This window comes from Anopheles merus, chromosome X (assembly GCF_017562075.2).
Source record: "Anopheles merus strain MAF chromosome X, AmerM5.1, whole genome shotgun sequence".
Classification (NCBI taxonomy): domain Eukaryota; kingdom Metazoa; phylum Arthropoda; class Insecta; order Diptera; family Culicidae; genus Anopheles; species Anopheles merus.
Window position 1 is genome coordinate 6,809,144 of NC_054081.1, and position 14,106 is coordinate 6,823,249.

At 46.3% G+C, this 14,106-nt stretch overlaps 1 protein-coding gene across 10 annotated transcripts in view; it reads right to left on the reverse strand.

The window, feature by feature from the left end:
• Positions 1 to 14,106, reverse strand: part of LOC121596665 — an 85,086-nt gene that overhangs the window by 34,665 nt on the left and 36,315 nt on the right. For all 10 annotated transcript variants that reach the window (XM_041921847.1, XM_041921875.1, XM_041921866.1 and 7 more), the window contains 2 exons: positions 11,428 to 11,519; positions 1,227 to 1,352 (listed from right to left, as the gene is read on the reverse strand). In XM_041921847.1, the coding sequence (XP_041777781.1) occupies positions 1,227 to 1,352; positions 11,428 to 11,519 (218 nt within the window). The remainder of the gene's footprint in view (positions 1 to 1,226; positions 1,353 to 11,427; positions 11,520 to 14,106) is intronic.

Below are 14,106 nucleotides of genomic sequence, written 5' to 3' on the forward strand. Positions count from 1 at the left end.
AAGGTCACTAGTAGCCCAAGAACTCGACGTAATTAGCAAGTCAGTAGCTGCTATGCTTAGGATACATGACCAAGGCCTGTAAAAAATCCCACATAAAAAATAAACCCAATGTTCTCATCAAAATGCTTTTTTTTGGGTATGTTTTCCAAAATAAATAAAACTCGATGTTATGCATCTCTAGCTGAGGAGGATAGAATTCGTAGTTCAGTATGCTCTGAAACCACTTACCATTCAGGTATACCTCGACAGACATTGAACTGCTCTCCGTGAGGACATCCAATTTCAGAAGCAAAACAAAATTCACGAAGGACACAATTTTGCTTGAACAACCCAACCCAAGAAGCCAACCCTTTCGAACCCTAACGAGATACATAGATGCTATCAGCGATGCAGTGCTCTCATCACTGCAATCCTTTCCATGAAGGTGTTTCACCAACCCTTAGTACGTACTGACGATATCTAAGTGATTGCTCGAGAGGAGGCAATCTGTAGCGTCTGCTCCGGTTACTTTCCCGACGACGGTTGGCCGACTGTTAATTACACCAGAGCATATCCAAGATACTAGCACTGGTTATTGCTGCAATCACCAGATGTAGATGAGTCTTGCAGTATCGCGTTTTCTGAAGATGTAACGCTATATCCCAGAACATAATCGTTCAATTCCAGAACTACAGCACCTTCAATTACTTGTCGTTGGGACATCGCTGTATACTCACCGTGCGTTGCCGTAGTGATAATCGAAGCACGCACATTGGCCGAAGTCAATTTGGAGGTGTCTACAGGTAGAGACATTCTCCCTTTTCATTGCTTCCCCAAAGGCTTGCCTGCCATCTGTGAGGAAGGCAAGACGGGCTGGGAGATGAAGTCGCGAAAGAGACACAAAGGCATCTCATTAGCGGATCCCAACCTCAGCAATCAGTAATCAAACGAACCGTGCCGTCAAAGGGGAAACCGGCTCGTGTGCGACCAACCAGAAAGCCCCCCCGACAGGTAAGAGGCTCCATAATCGATAAATTATTGCACGGCCGGATAAGAAACAGTCCCCGGGTCGATGGGGTTCAAGCGCGTTAACGGGGCACGGGAGTAGAACTCACAAACACTCACACACACACACGCGCGCACAAGCAAGTACACAAACGGGACGTAGTTAAACCATTACTACGGGGGAATCTGGACAGAAAGGCGAGCGAGTAGTTGGGTATGTATGTATCTGTGTGTTTACTTACATTTGACGGCTGCGAGCTTCGGCCCGGGCCTCGAACATCATTATCGAGAGTGGTCCGTCCGGGGGACGCAGTTCACGGGACGTGCGGATGTAGAGATAGCCCAGCAGAGTCATCGGTGCGCAGTACCTGGTTGGGGATCGCAGCGTAGAGTAAGAGAAAAGAAGATAAGAGAGAAAGAGAGAAAGAGATGAAAAGGTTAATTGAACGCATGAGAAGCAAATAAGCAGAACGCAGACAGAAACGAACAAAACAAAACCAAAAAAAAAACTCAGGGCAACTCCATACGATGAATCTTTGTGACACCTGGTCTGAGAGAACTGTGTTTTGGGAAGATACCGGTGTAGATGACGCAGAACTCAACGCAGAAACTGTGTATGTACCACTGACAAGATGATTATCAGAAATGGGAATATAATAGTGCGTCTGTTTATTCATCAGTTACAGTACAGCGCGGCGGAGGCGTAGTAGACTTCTCCGCATCACTCTCCCTGTAGCGGTTACGGGGTCATTCGCTCGTCTGTTTCCTGGTTCGGCCGTAGACCCGAGTGCCTCCCAAAAAGTGTGACAAACTGAACCTGTCGCTGAGTAAATGATTATTAATTCATTTTTGATTAACCGCCCAGGGACGGTACCGGTGACGCGCGGTGACGTCGGCGCTCGCGCCTGTACAGACGAAAACTTCCAAAAAGCGTTCAACACACAAACATACACACAGAGCATACAGTCAGCACATACATGCTCGGGACAAGCGCTGAGCAAGAAGCTAGTTAGTCTGCAGTACGTATCGTGCCGTTTGCTCCCAAGTAACCGAGGTCCTTTGTCACCATCAGCAGCAACGCGCACCTCGCTACCTTGCCCTTCGATGTGCTGAGCGTTTAAACCACGATGGCTACGATAAAATGTAATATAATTGATGCTGACTGAGCGTTGCGTTTGTTTTTTTTTTTGTTGCTTGGCTCTCCCCCTGTTGCTTGGTGAGAAGATGTGGTACGCTTTGCGCACCATCCAACCATGGCAACGGCCAGCAGAGAAACCTCAGTGCATCTCAGCGCCATTTGCCTGAACAGCAAAAAACGACACAAAAAAATCTTGAGAAGAACTTGCACAGTTGCTAATTAAATCTGGTCCTCTTCCTGCAGCTGCACCAGCCCCGCTGTGCAACGTGACTGGTGTGCACGCGTCGCTTCTTGAGCAGCGGGAATCTTCGCCTCCACCGCTCTCACCACACTGCTCGGGCCAACAATTAGCAGACATTTCAATTAGTGCGCCTGTGTAGCTGTGCACTGTGAATGTGCCTGGTAAGATCTCCGCTTTCGCTTTCAATTATTTATTTTGTTGCTTTTTCTTCCCTCTTTGGCTAGCTGCTCCTTCACCGCATCCTTCTGGGGCGACACACACACACACACACACACACACACACTTGACTTGACTTAAGGTGGAACCGCAACTCATGGACGTAGGGTACATAACCGCGCAGCGCCAAGGGAGTGGCACAGCCGCATGTTGGTGGCCTTCATCCCCCATCAAGCACGTGGATTTACGGTCAAATCGCTGCCACTGCCGAGCCAACCACCGAATCAACACCGCACCGGATCAAACGGAGCGCCGCAAAGCGATGGAAATGGCGCGTGGGGAAAGGTTGGCCCGGGGTTCCCAACCGACGCGGTCCTGGGGTTTGCTGTTGTGCGATAAAAAAAAAGTAAAACACACGCGATAGCGATGCACTTACACGCAAGTGGTTGTCATTGTTAGTGGTGCACGCTTTTGTCCCGCACGCTCCCGCTCCATATGCTTGGAGGTTGTGCCGAGGCAGAACTTGCAGACTCCAGCAGTTCAGCGTGAGAGCAACAACAACAACAAAAACTGGAGAATAGTTTACTCGGATAGTTGGCAGTACCTCTCGGGAACTTGTGGCGTGATTTGATTTACGAGCCAGTGACCCCGGAGCACTCCAGAACGTACTGCAAGCGTTGGGAAAGGATTAAAGTGACCGGAGCACCCGGTTGGAGCATTCAGACATTCAGCCGTGATAGGAAATTGCTCCAGAATGCCAGAGTCCAATGGGTGGAATTTGCGGCAAACGGAGCGGGTGGTGCGCAGGCTCATAAATCTTTCCCACCATTCGCACCGGACGGCACGACACGATACTGTGTCAAAGCTACTTGAACGGTAGTGCAGCCGTGATATTGGCACCTGCATTGGTTGACTTTCCCGGTTTGACATCCTGCCTGCGGACTACCGCGGGAACCACCGGAGTGCATCCTCTGACGAACCTGACCGCCATAAAGCCCCAGCCCGTTGACAGTGCATCGTTGGGACCGGGATTGTCGTCTCCACGGCTGGCGGAATTGCCGGCAATTTATCGCATTCCTACAACTCGGCTCCGGCACACTCGCAGTGGCACTGCCCGGGAAGGCTAAAATCCCCGCCCCTCCCAGAGTTCCATACCGTACGCGGGGCGGGTTGGATGATAAATAAATCATACAAATTGCCAGCGCACGCTCCGTGCGGTGGGATTTTACTACTCGTCAGCTAGTGCGCCGGATCTTGCCAGCCGGCGGCTGGTGGTTTTTGATGCAGTCCGAGCTTTCCGAAGCTCCAAAACCCCATTGCTGGTAGGGCGGAAAGAGCACCAAAATCTTGCCTACTTTTTGGCATGCTGGCAGCACGAGCTGCAGATGACGTTGGGTTGGATGAGTGGCGGTGCGCCCTCAGCCCGACTCTCGCTATCCGGAAGCGTTCCGGCACTGCCCTCCCCTCCGGGCAAGTAATCCATTGAGTTTTATCGTTATTTATTAATGGGAGATGTGGAACTTCCGGAATAAAAAGAGAGGGAAGGTTGAAAGAACACCTCGCAATAGTTTTTCCGAGATAGTTTTGCAGGAATTTGCAGGCCCCCGCTGCTTGAGAGTTGGAAATTATGATGGAAGTCATCCCAGTTCCGTGCCCCAAGCAGCTCCACTTAGCAGCACTCGGATGTGGGGCGGCATCAGCCATCAAACATGGCCCTGGGAGGGAGGGGTTAGCTAGCTGCTCAGAACTGCCCACCGGGCTGGGCAAAACAAAAAGGAATCGGAAAGGAAACGCCGCAATGATCGGTTTTAACATGTCCCACCGACGATGACCGACCGATGCTCTGGCCCTTCGGATACACGCCCATCACGCTTGACCGCGCTCGCCGGCACATGGAAGAATGCCCTCCATCCCACGCGGGCCACGCTGGCCTTGCAAGTGAACGGTTCAACGGACCCCGCGACGAACTGCATCGGCGGACGGGCGGCACAGCACAAAATCGCTGCCTTATCGGAAGGAGGGCCTTCCGTCGAGCGCCCGGTGGCAATGGTTCCCACGGGACCGATTGCATGGCCACACAAGACTCTGCTCGTCCCACGCCACCCAGCCCGGTCACTGATCCCGGGTAGCTTCGGTGCTGAACGGTTTTTCCGGTGGGTCGTTCGATTTTATCGATCGCACGGAGAAACACGCAGCGAGCAGCAACCGCCCTACAGCAGCAGGCACCAGCGCCAGAGCTCTAGATTAACGAATTGCTCGCACACACACACACCCAGGGACATACCCCGAGGTAGGAGAAAGCATAATGCAGAGCGTTTAAAAAATTCCGTACCAGTGCCCGGCCTGCAGTGATGAATAATTTATCACCGCAAAACCGTTGGCCGGAGCAAAGCGGATTAGTTAGACAAGCCCCGGGGTGGGACGGGTTTACCGAGGTCGTGGATGTAACAACATATTGACACTTGGTTTTAAGAAGGATCAGTTACGGTTTGTGGGGCGAGGAGCGCAATGATGGACAAGTGCAACGTTCAACAACATGTGCGGAAGATGGTTAGATTCGCACACCACAGACAGTGAGCGTTGGAATGTGTTCCAAATGTGTTCGTTTGAGGCGTCACATCTTTGTTTCGGGCTTTCGGTGGAACCTCATCATTAGCTTCTTTTTCTATCTCCCTCACTCTCTCTCTCTCTCTTTCTCCTGTTTGCTTAACCGCACGTACATTAGCATCTACGCTCGGCTCCGCTCACGCCCCGGCCCCCGACCTAATGAGGTCGATTGTAATAAATGGCAATTTATCTATATTTTATCAATTACCCGCCCGCACTCCAGCTGGACGGTCCCAGCGTACGAGTTCGCCCTGGGATGGTTCATTGATTTTTTTCATACACACACACACACATACACCGTGGTCGTTTTTCGCTCTATCGCGCGCTAGACATGGAAACAAGGGCCCTATCGTTGGGCCACTACGACGTGCAAACTGCCACCGGTCACGTCAAACGGCAACGGGTCGATTCTCCCGTACACAAGCGTGTACACGCGTCGACGACAATGGTCGCAAAACATGTCGTTAGGTGGTTTGTGGGTGCGAGCAATGATGCGGTGTGTGTACAATGCTCATTTATATGGCAGATCGAGTTCCGGATGTTCGCTCTTCGGGCAGTGTTGTACTGTGGAGTTGAAAACCTTTTTACCCGGTATTTATTTTTTGGGTTGTTACCGTGTTTTTACTCGGCAATTTTCATTTAAAAGGCATTTTCGATGCATTTTTGGCATTTGTATTAAAACATTTCTTTTATTTTCTATATTCTTAGTTCGTAGTTTGGGCAAATACATGGTCTCTTCACTAAATTCTGTTATTCTATTTTTAACGAGACTATGATTAAACAACTATATTTGTACAATGAAGATGTGCGATCAAATCTTGGTTTATAAACGATTTGTTCAATCTCCTCAAAAAGGACTAAATGAATATTCATACAATTTCAACATCTTCAATCACCAGAGCGTTTTACCTGGTACATTTGGCATCCTTCAAATTAGATCTATTAGTAGGCACGTAGCTAGGATCTGTTTAAAAAATGGACTCGAACTAGTTTATGGCCGTAAAAAAATCAATTGACAGCTGTGAACCAACTGGAAGCATAACAAAACGCGTAACAGATTGCCCATTGATCGGGCTGGAAAATTGACGTGTGTATCGTACATATATCGTTTTAGCAATGACATATACTCCCCAAATGTTTGATGATTCAATCAAATTAACAAATTCTTGCGTTAATTACTATATGCCACGAAAATGTGTTATGACATGCCGAACGCGACATGCGAGTGCTTGAGTCAAAGACGATACTCTACCCCACAAGCAAAACTTAATGCCGTCGCCAGCACAATCATGACTTTTTTCTGGCTGTGAACAGTGCTGCCAAATTCCACTGTTTCTGTCACACAACACTCATGACTGAAATGAAGCTCCAATCTGCTGACGCACACAACTGAGATGATCAGAGGTGAGACACTAACAGTTGGTGGACCAATCACTTGCCTTATGATATTTTGTTTAGCACCCAACTCTTGATCACTCACTTGGTCAAGACATTTTCTCTCGGTGATGATCACGACATTCTTGGAATATACTTGGCGTATGGTCCCAAGCAACAAAATGAGCATGCTTTCTCGCTCTGCTTTAATGGCCTGTCGAAGCAAGCAGAGCGAGAAATTCGTGCTAATTTTATTTCTTGAAACCACTCATAAGCATCACACACCTCCCATGACCATAGTGATACTCACCGACATAAAATGTCATGAGCAAGTGACTGACCAAGAGTTGGTTGCACACAATGTCACCAAGCAAATGATGGTCGCACCAACTGTTTGAGTCTCACTTCTGATCATCACAGTAGAGCTCGTAACGCTGACATGATTTTGTTTCAGCCGAATGTTGTCATGACTATGTCAGTGACATTTTGAAGAACTGATCACAGTAAAAAAAAGGCTTGACATTGTAACTGATCAAACGTTAGTTGCTAAAATGTCACTCAGCAAGTATAGGGCACACTCACTGTTAGTATGTGAAGCTGACATGGAATTTGTTTGAGTCAGATTTTTATTTGACATTGACAGTGCCACTTTCCCGCACTGTCAATGTATATTAGAGATACCGTTTTATACTGGTTTCCTTTAAAACGACCAAGCCGTATTGCTGATGTAAAATACGGATGCCTTTTGTAATAGATTTCCAATAGTAGAATAACCTTTTCGATCTGCGGGCCACATTTGTAGCAAAACCGTTGTGGTGGAACTTTCAACACATGATTTATACATATAAACATTGATGCTATCCAGAAATGGTTATGCAAGTGTTTACTGACCCTAAAACCCTAAATTCCAATGGTACAATTGAAGACAGTTTTTACTTGGTAAATACTCATGAAGTTTTTCCCAAAATTGGTACATCCCTGCTCTTGGGTTTTTTGAATTCCATTTGCTATCTCACCATCTCACCCGATGTTCGGTTGGATCTAATTCTTGCACACCGGCAGCTGCAAACATTACGCTCATCGTCTCATTGTTTTTGCGCCCGACGCCGGCAGACACCGACCATGGCGAGGCACGAGGAAGTCGGGCTGATCAATCGAGCTTCGACAGGCCATTCGTCTGAGGGAGGAACACACGCCACCGGCTCCACCATCCCGATTTGGCGGTGCAAGTGGCGCCGAACGCTTATTGGATGCCTCTGTCAGCGCGCGTCCCACAGTCCATTGCTGGGGTAATTCAGCACTTCAACCGTGCATGTGCGCCCCATTCGTTAGCCACCGGAAGCATCGTTGAAGTATGAATAAACAATCAACCACCTCGCGCACGACCGTGGGCAACGTTGCGTTGGCAACCCTGAGGAGCTTCGGGAAGGAACTGCCCCCGTACAGCGAGCTGAACAATATTTGCTGCATGTTGGGCGAACGACTCGCGACTACGTCTACGTCATCTGTCACCTGAGGTGGATGGCGAAAGGGATAAGCGCGCGCACACACTCACTCACAAATACGAGGCATCTGATGACACTTTCGGTTACCTTGCGGGGCTGAGGCTTTTCGTTTCCTTTCGATAGTCGCCGCCCTATCTTCTTGGCCGAGCTCGTATCACCCAGGATACGTCTTACGTCCCCCCGTCCTAACGAGCATTCTTATCGCTGCTCGTGCTGTGCCATGCTGTGCCCTTTTTGCTCCAGCTTTTCCGGGCTCGGTCGATAGGGGGGCCCTGGGTCAAGCTGGGGACACTATGGGATATTCTGTTTTGCCAGAAATCAGGTTCCAGAAAAAAATTCCACATCCGTCGGCCAAACTGGAGCAAACATTATGTTTACTCAAAAATTTGTTGGAGATTTTTATGGAAATTATTCTTCGAAATTGATTTCTTTGTCAGCGTCCGATCGGTTCGCCGTCCGAAACAGTACCTCGGAGGGGGCTCCAAACTTCCTCGCAACGTATCTGAAGCGATTGGGGGAAAAAATGGTGCTACCTCCAATTCTTGGAATCGTCAGCAAACGTTTATAAAAGTCTCATTCAAACGGAAGCAAACATACCCCGGACCAAATCCCATAGTACAATATGGCACGAAATTTTCACTTTTCCTTCCCGGTACGGTCCATCCCTTTCCTGCTGCGGGAGGTTATTTTCACATGATTGATATGTGTATACATGATCCTCCTGCCTCGTATCATCATCATCATCATCAACGTAATCATCTTGCCTATCAACTCTTCCGCCCTTCGTCACACGTGTGGTGGACTGTTTCCTGGAAGGGTTTCCGCAGACACAGGTATTCACACAGCAGGCAGGATGGGGAACAATAACATTGCCGACGGGGCCCTGCGAAGGCCTTGTTGTTTGCATTCTGTTTGCCATTTCGTCGGCCTTTTGCCGAGTAGATTTCAGCTCCTGAGCCATGTCAAGGGACAACTATTAGATGGGAGTAAGTAAGAGAGAGAGAGAGAGCTTGGCCTCTGTGCTACCTACGTGAAGGACACGCTGTGTGGGAGAATGGACACCGGGGCGGCTGGCAGTGAAAAATAACATCAACCACGGTATCTCGCACCTTAAACACCAGCAGCTGGGCACTAGGCACTTGACGGACTGGCCATTAAAGCCGGGACGAGGTGCTGCTGGGAGCCGTGCGGAAACGGGAATCATTATACCTGGCTCGCTTGTGCCCCCGTCGCGCCTAAACCCTAAACCTATTAAAGTTCTCCCTTTCCGTGTTATCGTTTAGATTTTAGAAGAAGAACAGAGGAAAAAAAAGTCTTCCCACTGGTTCGAGCTGAAACGGGTTGCCATTAGCAAGATGAGAATGGCGGTTCGGTGCGGGGGAGTTTGCTAGAATCGAACGCTCGTGGGGAAGAAGATGAAAAAGGTGGATTTTTTGCTGTTGTTATTTGGATTGTGCTTTTCCTCTTTTTTTTTTGCTCGGCTCACCCTTTCAGCGGCGTGCTCACGTTTTCATCAATCAATTCAATTAGAAATCCATCAATCTAATCGAGTTGCTGCGCGCTAACGGGTGGTTCGTGGTAAACTGTGAAACGATAGCAAATTAATAGTGTCCGTGCTGGGAACAAAGCGTGTCGTGGGTAGGACGGAAACAGCAACAAAAAAAACATACAGCAGTTGACTACTGTATTAATACCAATATGATTGGATGTTGGTGTGTACGCAAAAAAAACGCTTGTCGCCTCCAGCCTCTTCGACCGGGTTGGGGTGGGAAGTAATCTAATAATTCATCACGAGCTCATCCCTATTATTGGATTCAGCATACTAATTGATCTCTAGTGGCTGGGAGAATCATGTTACAGGCGGGTTAAATAAACGGGACAGAGAAAGAGCACAAGCGGAGGGGTTGATTGTAGTAATTATGTAACAATTTTAAAAGGCACTCTTTTAGTGCTTTAAAAATACACTTCAAATGATTGAGTGAAACGAAGCAAGTGATCACTGAAAATTGCATACAACACTAATAAATAAACTACGTAAAGGACGTAACCCAAGTGACATTTGCTCGAGATTATTTTTCCACATCTGCTCGATTAGTACTCGATACGCCTGAAATTATTGTTTTGTGTGTGATCAAGTGTGTTGAAAGCGCTAAGATTTGGTGTGTTCGTAAATTAGACTTTCTTCTATCGATGGACGATGCCGTCGAGCTCATTTTACATTAGTAGCTTTGATTGTTGATGAAAAACAAAAGCTAATTTTGTGTGACGCTATTCTATAAAAAATGGGTATTTTTAAAGCATAAAAAGGCTACAAGAACATTTACAACGATAGGAAACGTCATTTCCAGGTGAATCTACAAGAAATCGACGTAAAAGTCGCACCACAGTTGATTTTTTAGGCCTTTTTCTAAATTCCCTTAAACTGGTGCTGTTTAAGGGATGTTTAAGGTTCCAGTTTAAGGGAAATTGCTCAAATTCTCGATAATTCGTGCTCGAAAATGTCAAATGGGAAAAGACAACCGTGTGGTAAAAATTTGAGCTCTTTGCTTAAATAAGAGACTTTTGTGTTACAGAGTGCATACTTTTAGGCGCTATGTCTAGAAACGATATTTAGAGTGCAGTAGCCTACTGCTTCTGGAAATCTGTTGTATCAGTATCTTGTATCAGGATATTATGTTTATTATCTTCGGAAAATCACTCGTGTTTGCATTAATTTGTAGACTTTGCTATGAATCAGACTAGTTGAAATGGATAAAAGGGTTTTTTGTCAAAGAGTTCATTTTACTTGGTGCCAAACAAATAACTGTTGCAAGTAGTTACTTGCAAGCTATCGATTATGAGGACATAAGGACGAATCAGATCAAATCAAAATAATGAAGCCTGCTCGAATGAGCTGATTAAATAATAGGTGATATAAAGAGGAAAAATGAAAAGCTGCTTATGCGCCTAAAGATAGGCAATATGGCTGCTTTTTTATAGTTTTTGTTGTCAAATATGGTAAATAAATATGGTAAATATTATTGAGCATGAAAGCTGGAGAAAATAAAAATTGGAAAATATTGAACAAATAACCGCGTCCAATCATTGCTTTACAAAAATTGCTGCGTTGATTTTTACAAAACATTTAATCTCACACAAGGAAAATAGTTTTAAAAAAATGCGTTTTTCTGCCAACTAAACACGGGTTCGGTGAATTGGTAAGAATTCAAGCCTAACTAGATCGAAAATTATTCTCTGCACTCGCGCTGCATACTTTCAGGCGCAATGAATGGGACTAACCGAGCGAAGATTTATCTTTCCCGGCTCGTTTCAAAAAGCGAGCGAAACATTGGACAGCTCGTAGATATTTTTTGCACTTCCCTCTTCTTTTTTTTTTTTTGCTCCAGCAAACCACATAATTTCATCGTGCAGCGTATACTTACATGATCACGAACAGGCCCCGCATGTACTCCTGCATGTCGTCCACCAGGTTGACCGCACAGATGCCCACGCCCGCAAAGCCCGGCAGATATTTCTAGGTAGGTGGAAATGGAGAATGGAACGTTATTAATAGAGTGATTTGAAAGTTCTTTTCTTGTGTGTGTGTGTGTGTGTTTTTTTTTTCGTCCCTTGTTCGAAGCTACATCCGGACATGTAGAAAATCATGAACAGGATTTTCGTGGAGGAACGGGAGCTTTTTTTTTCGTTGCTCTTTTGTCACTTTTCATTCTCTGAAATGCAGCCACCAAAAAAAAAAAGCAGCTCCTTTTAGTTCGTTGCACACGAGCAGTAGCTACAGTGCAGCAATGCAACAAAAAAAAAACAAAGCTCACCAGCCCACAAGGCACACGCTTGGCTCAAGCCGTGAGCTCGTAAAATTAAACATGCCCCATAAATTCCGGCGGTAAAGCAGCGGTGCGCAGACAATCATCGCTCCCAAGTGGCAGGCAGCGGCCAGCACCGAAAGGATTCAATGCAGGTCCGGCCGGCAGGTGTGCGGAAGCAGACCGCGCGCACACGACGGTGGCTCGGCTCGTAAATTTTATCATTTTGTACCAGCCCATTGTTTCACGGGCTAGTGGGGTGCGATAAAACGAAACAGAAACGTACGAACGCGGAAAGATCCGGTAGCTAAAATCACGGCTGCAAACTCAACCTGAGTGTTGTGTGTGTCCGGGTCGATAGTCTTGCCGATCGCCGAACGTGCCGTGCTGTGGCGGATTATGGACGGTGGAGAGAGCAGAAGCGACCGCTACACGACGGGGTCAGCTGTAGCGAAAGTGATGCTAAGATCATAATCTCCCGAATAAAAACACCATCTCCGCTCGGTACCGCAGCATGAGCCGGAGTGAGGTAGATTAATTTTGTTATTACATTCTTTTATTTCGCCGTGTCTTCTAACGGGCGTGAACGTAAAAACATAAACCGACACAAAGCAAGAGAAGCTTGACTTCCGCGAACGAAGATCCATTTTCATGCTCATATTTCACCGGCACCGACATGTAGAGGGAACATTTTTGTTACAGCGGCTCAAGCGTAGGCCGAAAATCGAAGTTTAAATTCCGAGAACGTCGTCCCATTGTTTAACCTTCCTCTTGCTATTGGGTGACTGTGCGAGTGTGTGTGTGTAGTGGACAAAAGGTTCGCTCACGTTTCAACTCAAGTCGAGTGTCGAAGGCATCGTTTTCGATGCTTTAATATCTTGATAGCAATCTTCTCTTGCTGCTAAATCTGTGCACTACACTACAAAGCACAGATTGCTGAGCTTTTACAGTATTTCTCACCCTAACTCAGTATGTAAGCACACTTTCTCGAGTCTTCCGCTTCAAATCAACAATCCGTTGCGCTTTAAATGGTTGAAAATCTACCAAACTTGAACAATTGTGCCAATAAGTTAAATATTGTCAATGTAGGTTCCTACGGCCTACACCGTCTCGTGGACTGTATAGTGGGGTAGCCGTACTCCCAAGCAAAAGCTTTGAAAAAGGCTAGCACTATGCCGCTTTGCTAATTGCAGAATTTACTAAAAAGGTCTTGCCACTCTTAAGGAGAATCGCAATGCTCACCAAGAACTTGAAGAAAGAATTTAGTTATTTACACTGGAATACTATCTCGATTTATTTGTAATTTGTGTTCTTATCAGGAACCTACATGCTCCGTTAGCGATACATACATTTTCTTCTTCAATTCTCGTAGCGTAGGCACTATTCCACTTAGATTCTAGTTTAAATGGGATTTCAGTCTAATGGGAAAATAGTTGTAATGCGTGTTGCCCATGCGTGAGGGTTAATAATTCATTGCCTAACTTAAGGGTGTGTTCTGCCTGTCTCAAAATCTAACAGTCACATTATCTAAGAACATCGGCACGCTTTCTCAAATCTTTAGGCGGAGTTGTCGGAGCTTTTCACTATAAAAAAGTGGATCCATAAAATCTAAAAAATACCTCACAATGTATTGAAAAATTGTGCAAAAATTCTGTTTTGGGCCAAAAGTGGTTATTCAGAGGAATCCCGCACTACGAGTTTAATGCGTTCCAGTGACTCACTCGTTACACTTGTTATGATTTGTATGAAGAGTGGAATAATTGTTTTCAGAAGTGCAAGGGTAGTGGTATAAGGGCATACACGCATATTATAAGGGATAATCGTTACGAGGGGTTCCACTGTATTCTGTCATAAAATTGTAAAAATATGACTTATAATAAGCAAAAATTCCTAGCAATTGACATTGATGCTTTTCCTCGTAACTGATAATGTGGGCACTCTTCCTCGAGTCTTAGACGTTTAACGTTAGCTTAGGCGTTTCGAGCGTGCTCAAGTTACGACCATTATATCACAAATCTCACCCAATACAAACCTTTAAAAATGAACCATTAGACCGTAATGTCTGAGAAAACGGTTAATATCCATTTTTTACAAGTAAAATCTTAGCGTTACACAAGCGTTACTACTGGCGAATGTAACACTGCAGGGACATCCGTTCGATTGTGATCCGTTCGTGGCAGCTAGGACATTGAAGACATTGGTGAGACATTTAAATTCATTAATTGTTTGCTTTGCCGCCGTCTCGCGTTCCGGCTCGAAAAGGTCACGCAGCGGTACGCCTCCCACCGGTGTACCCTT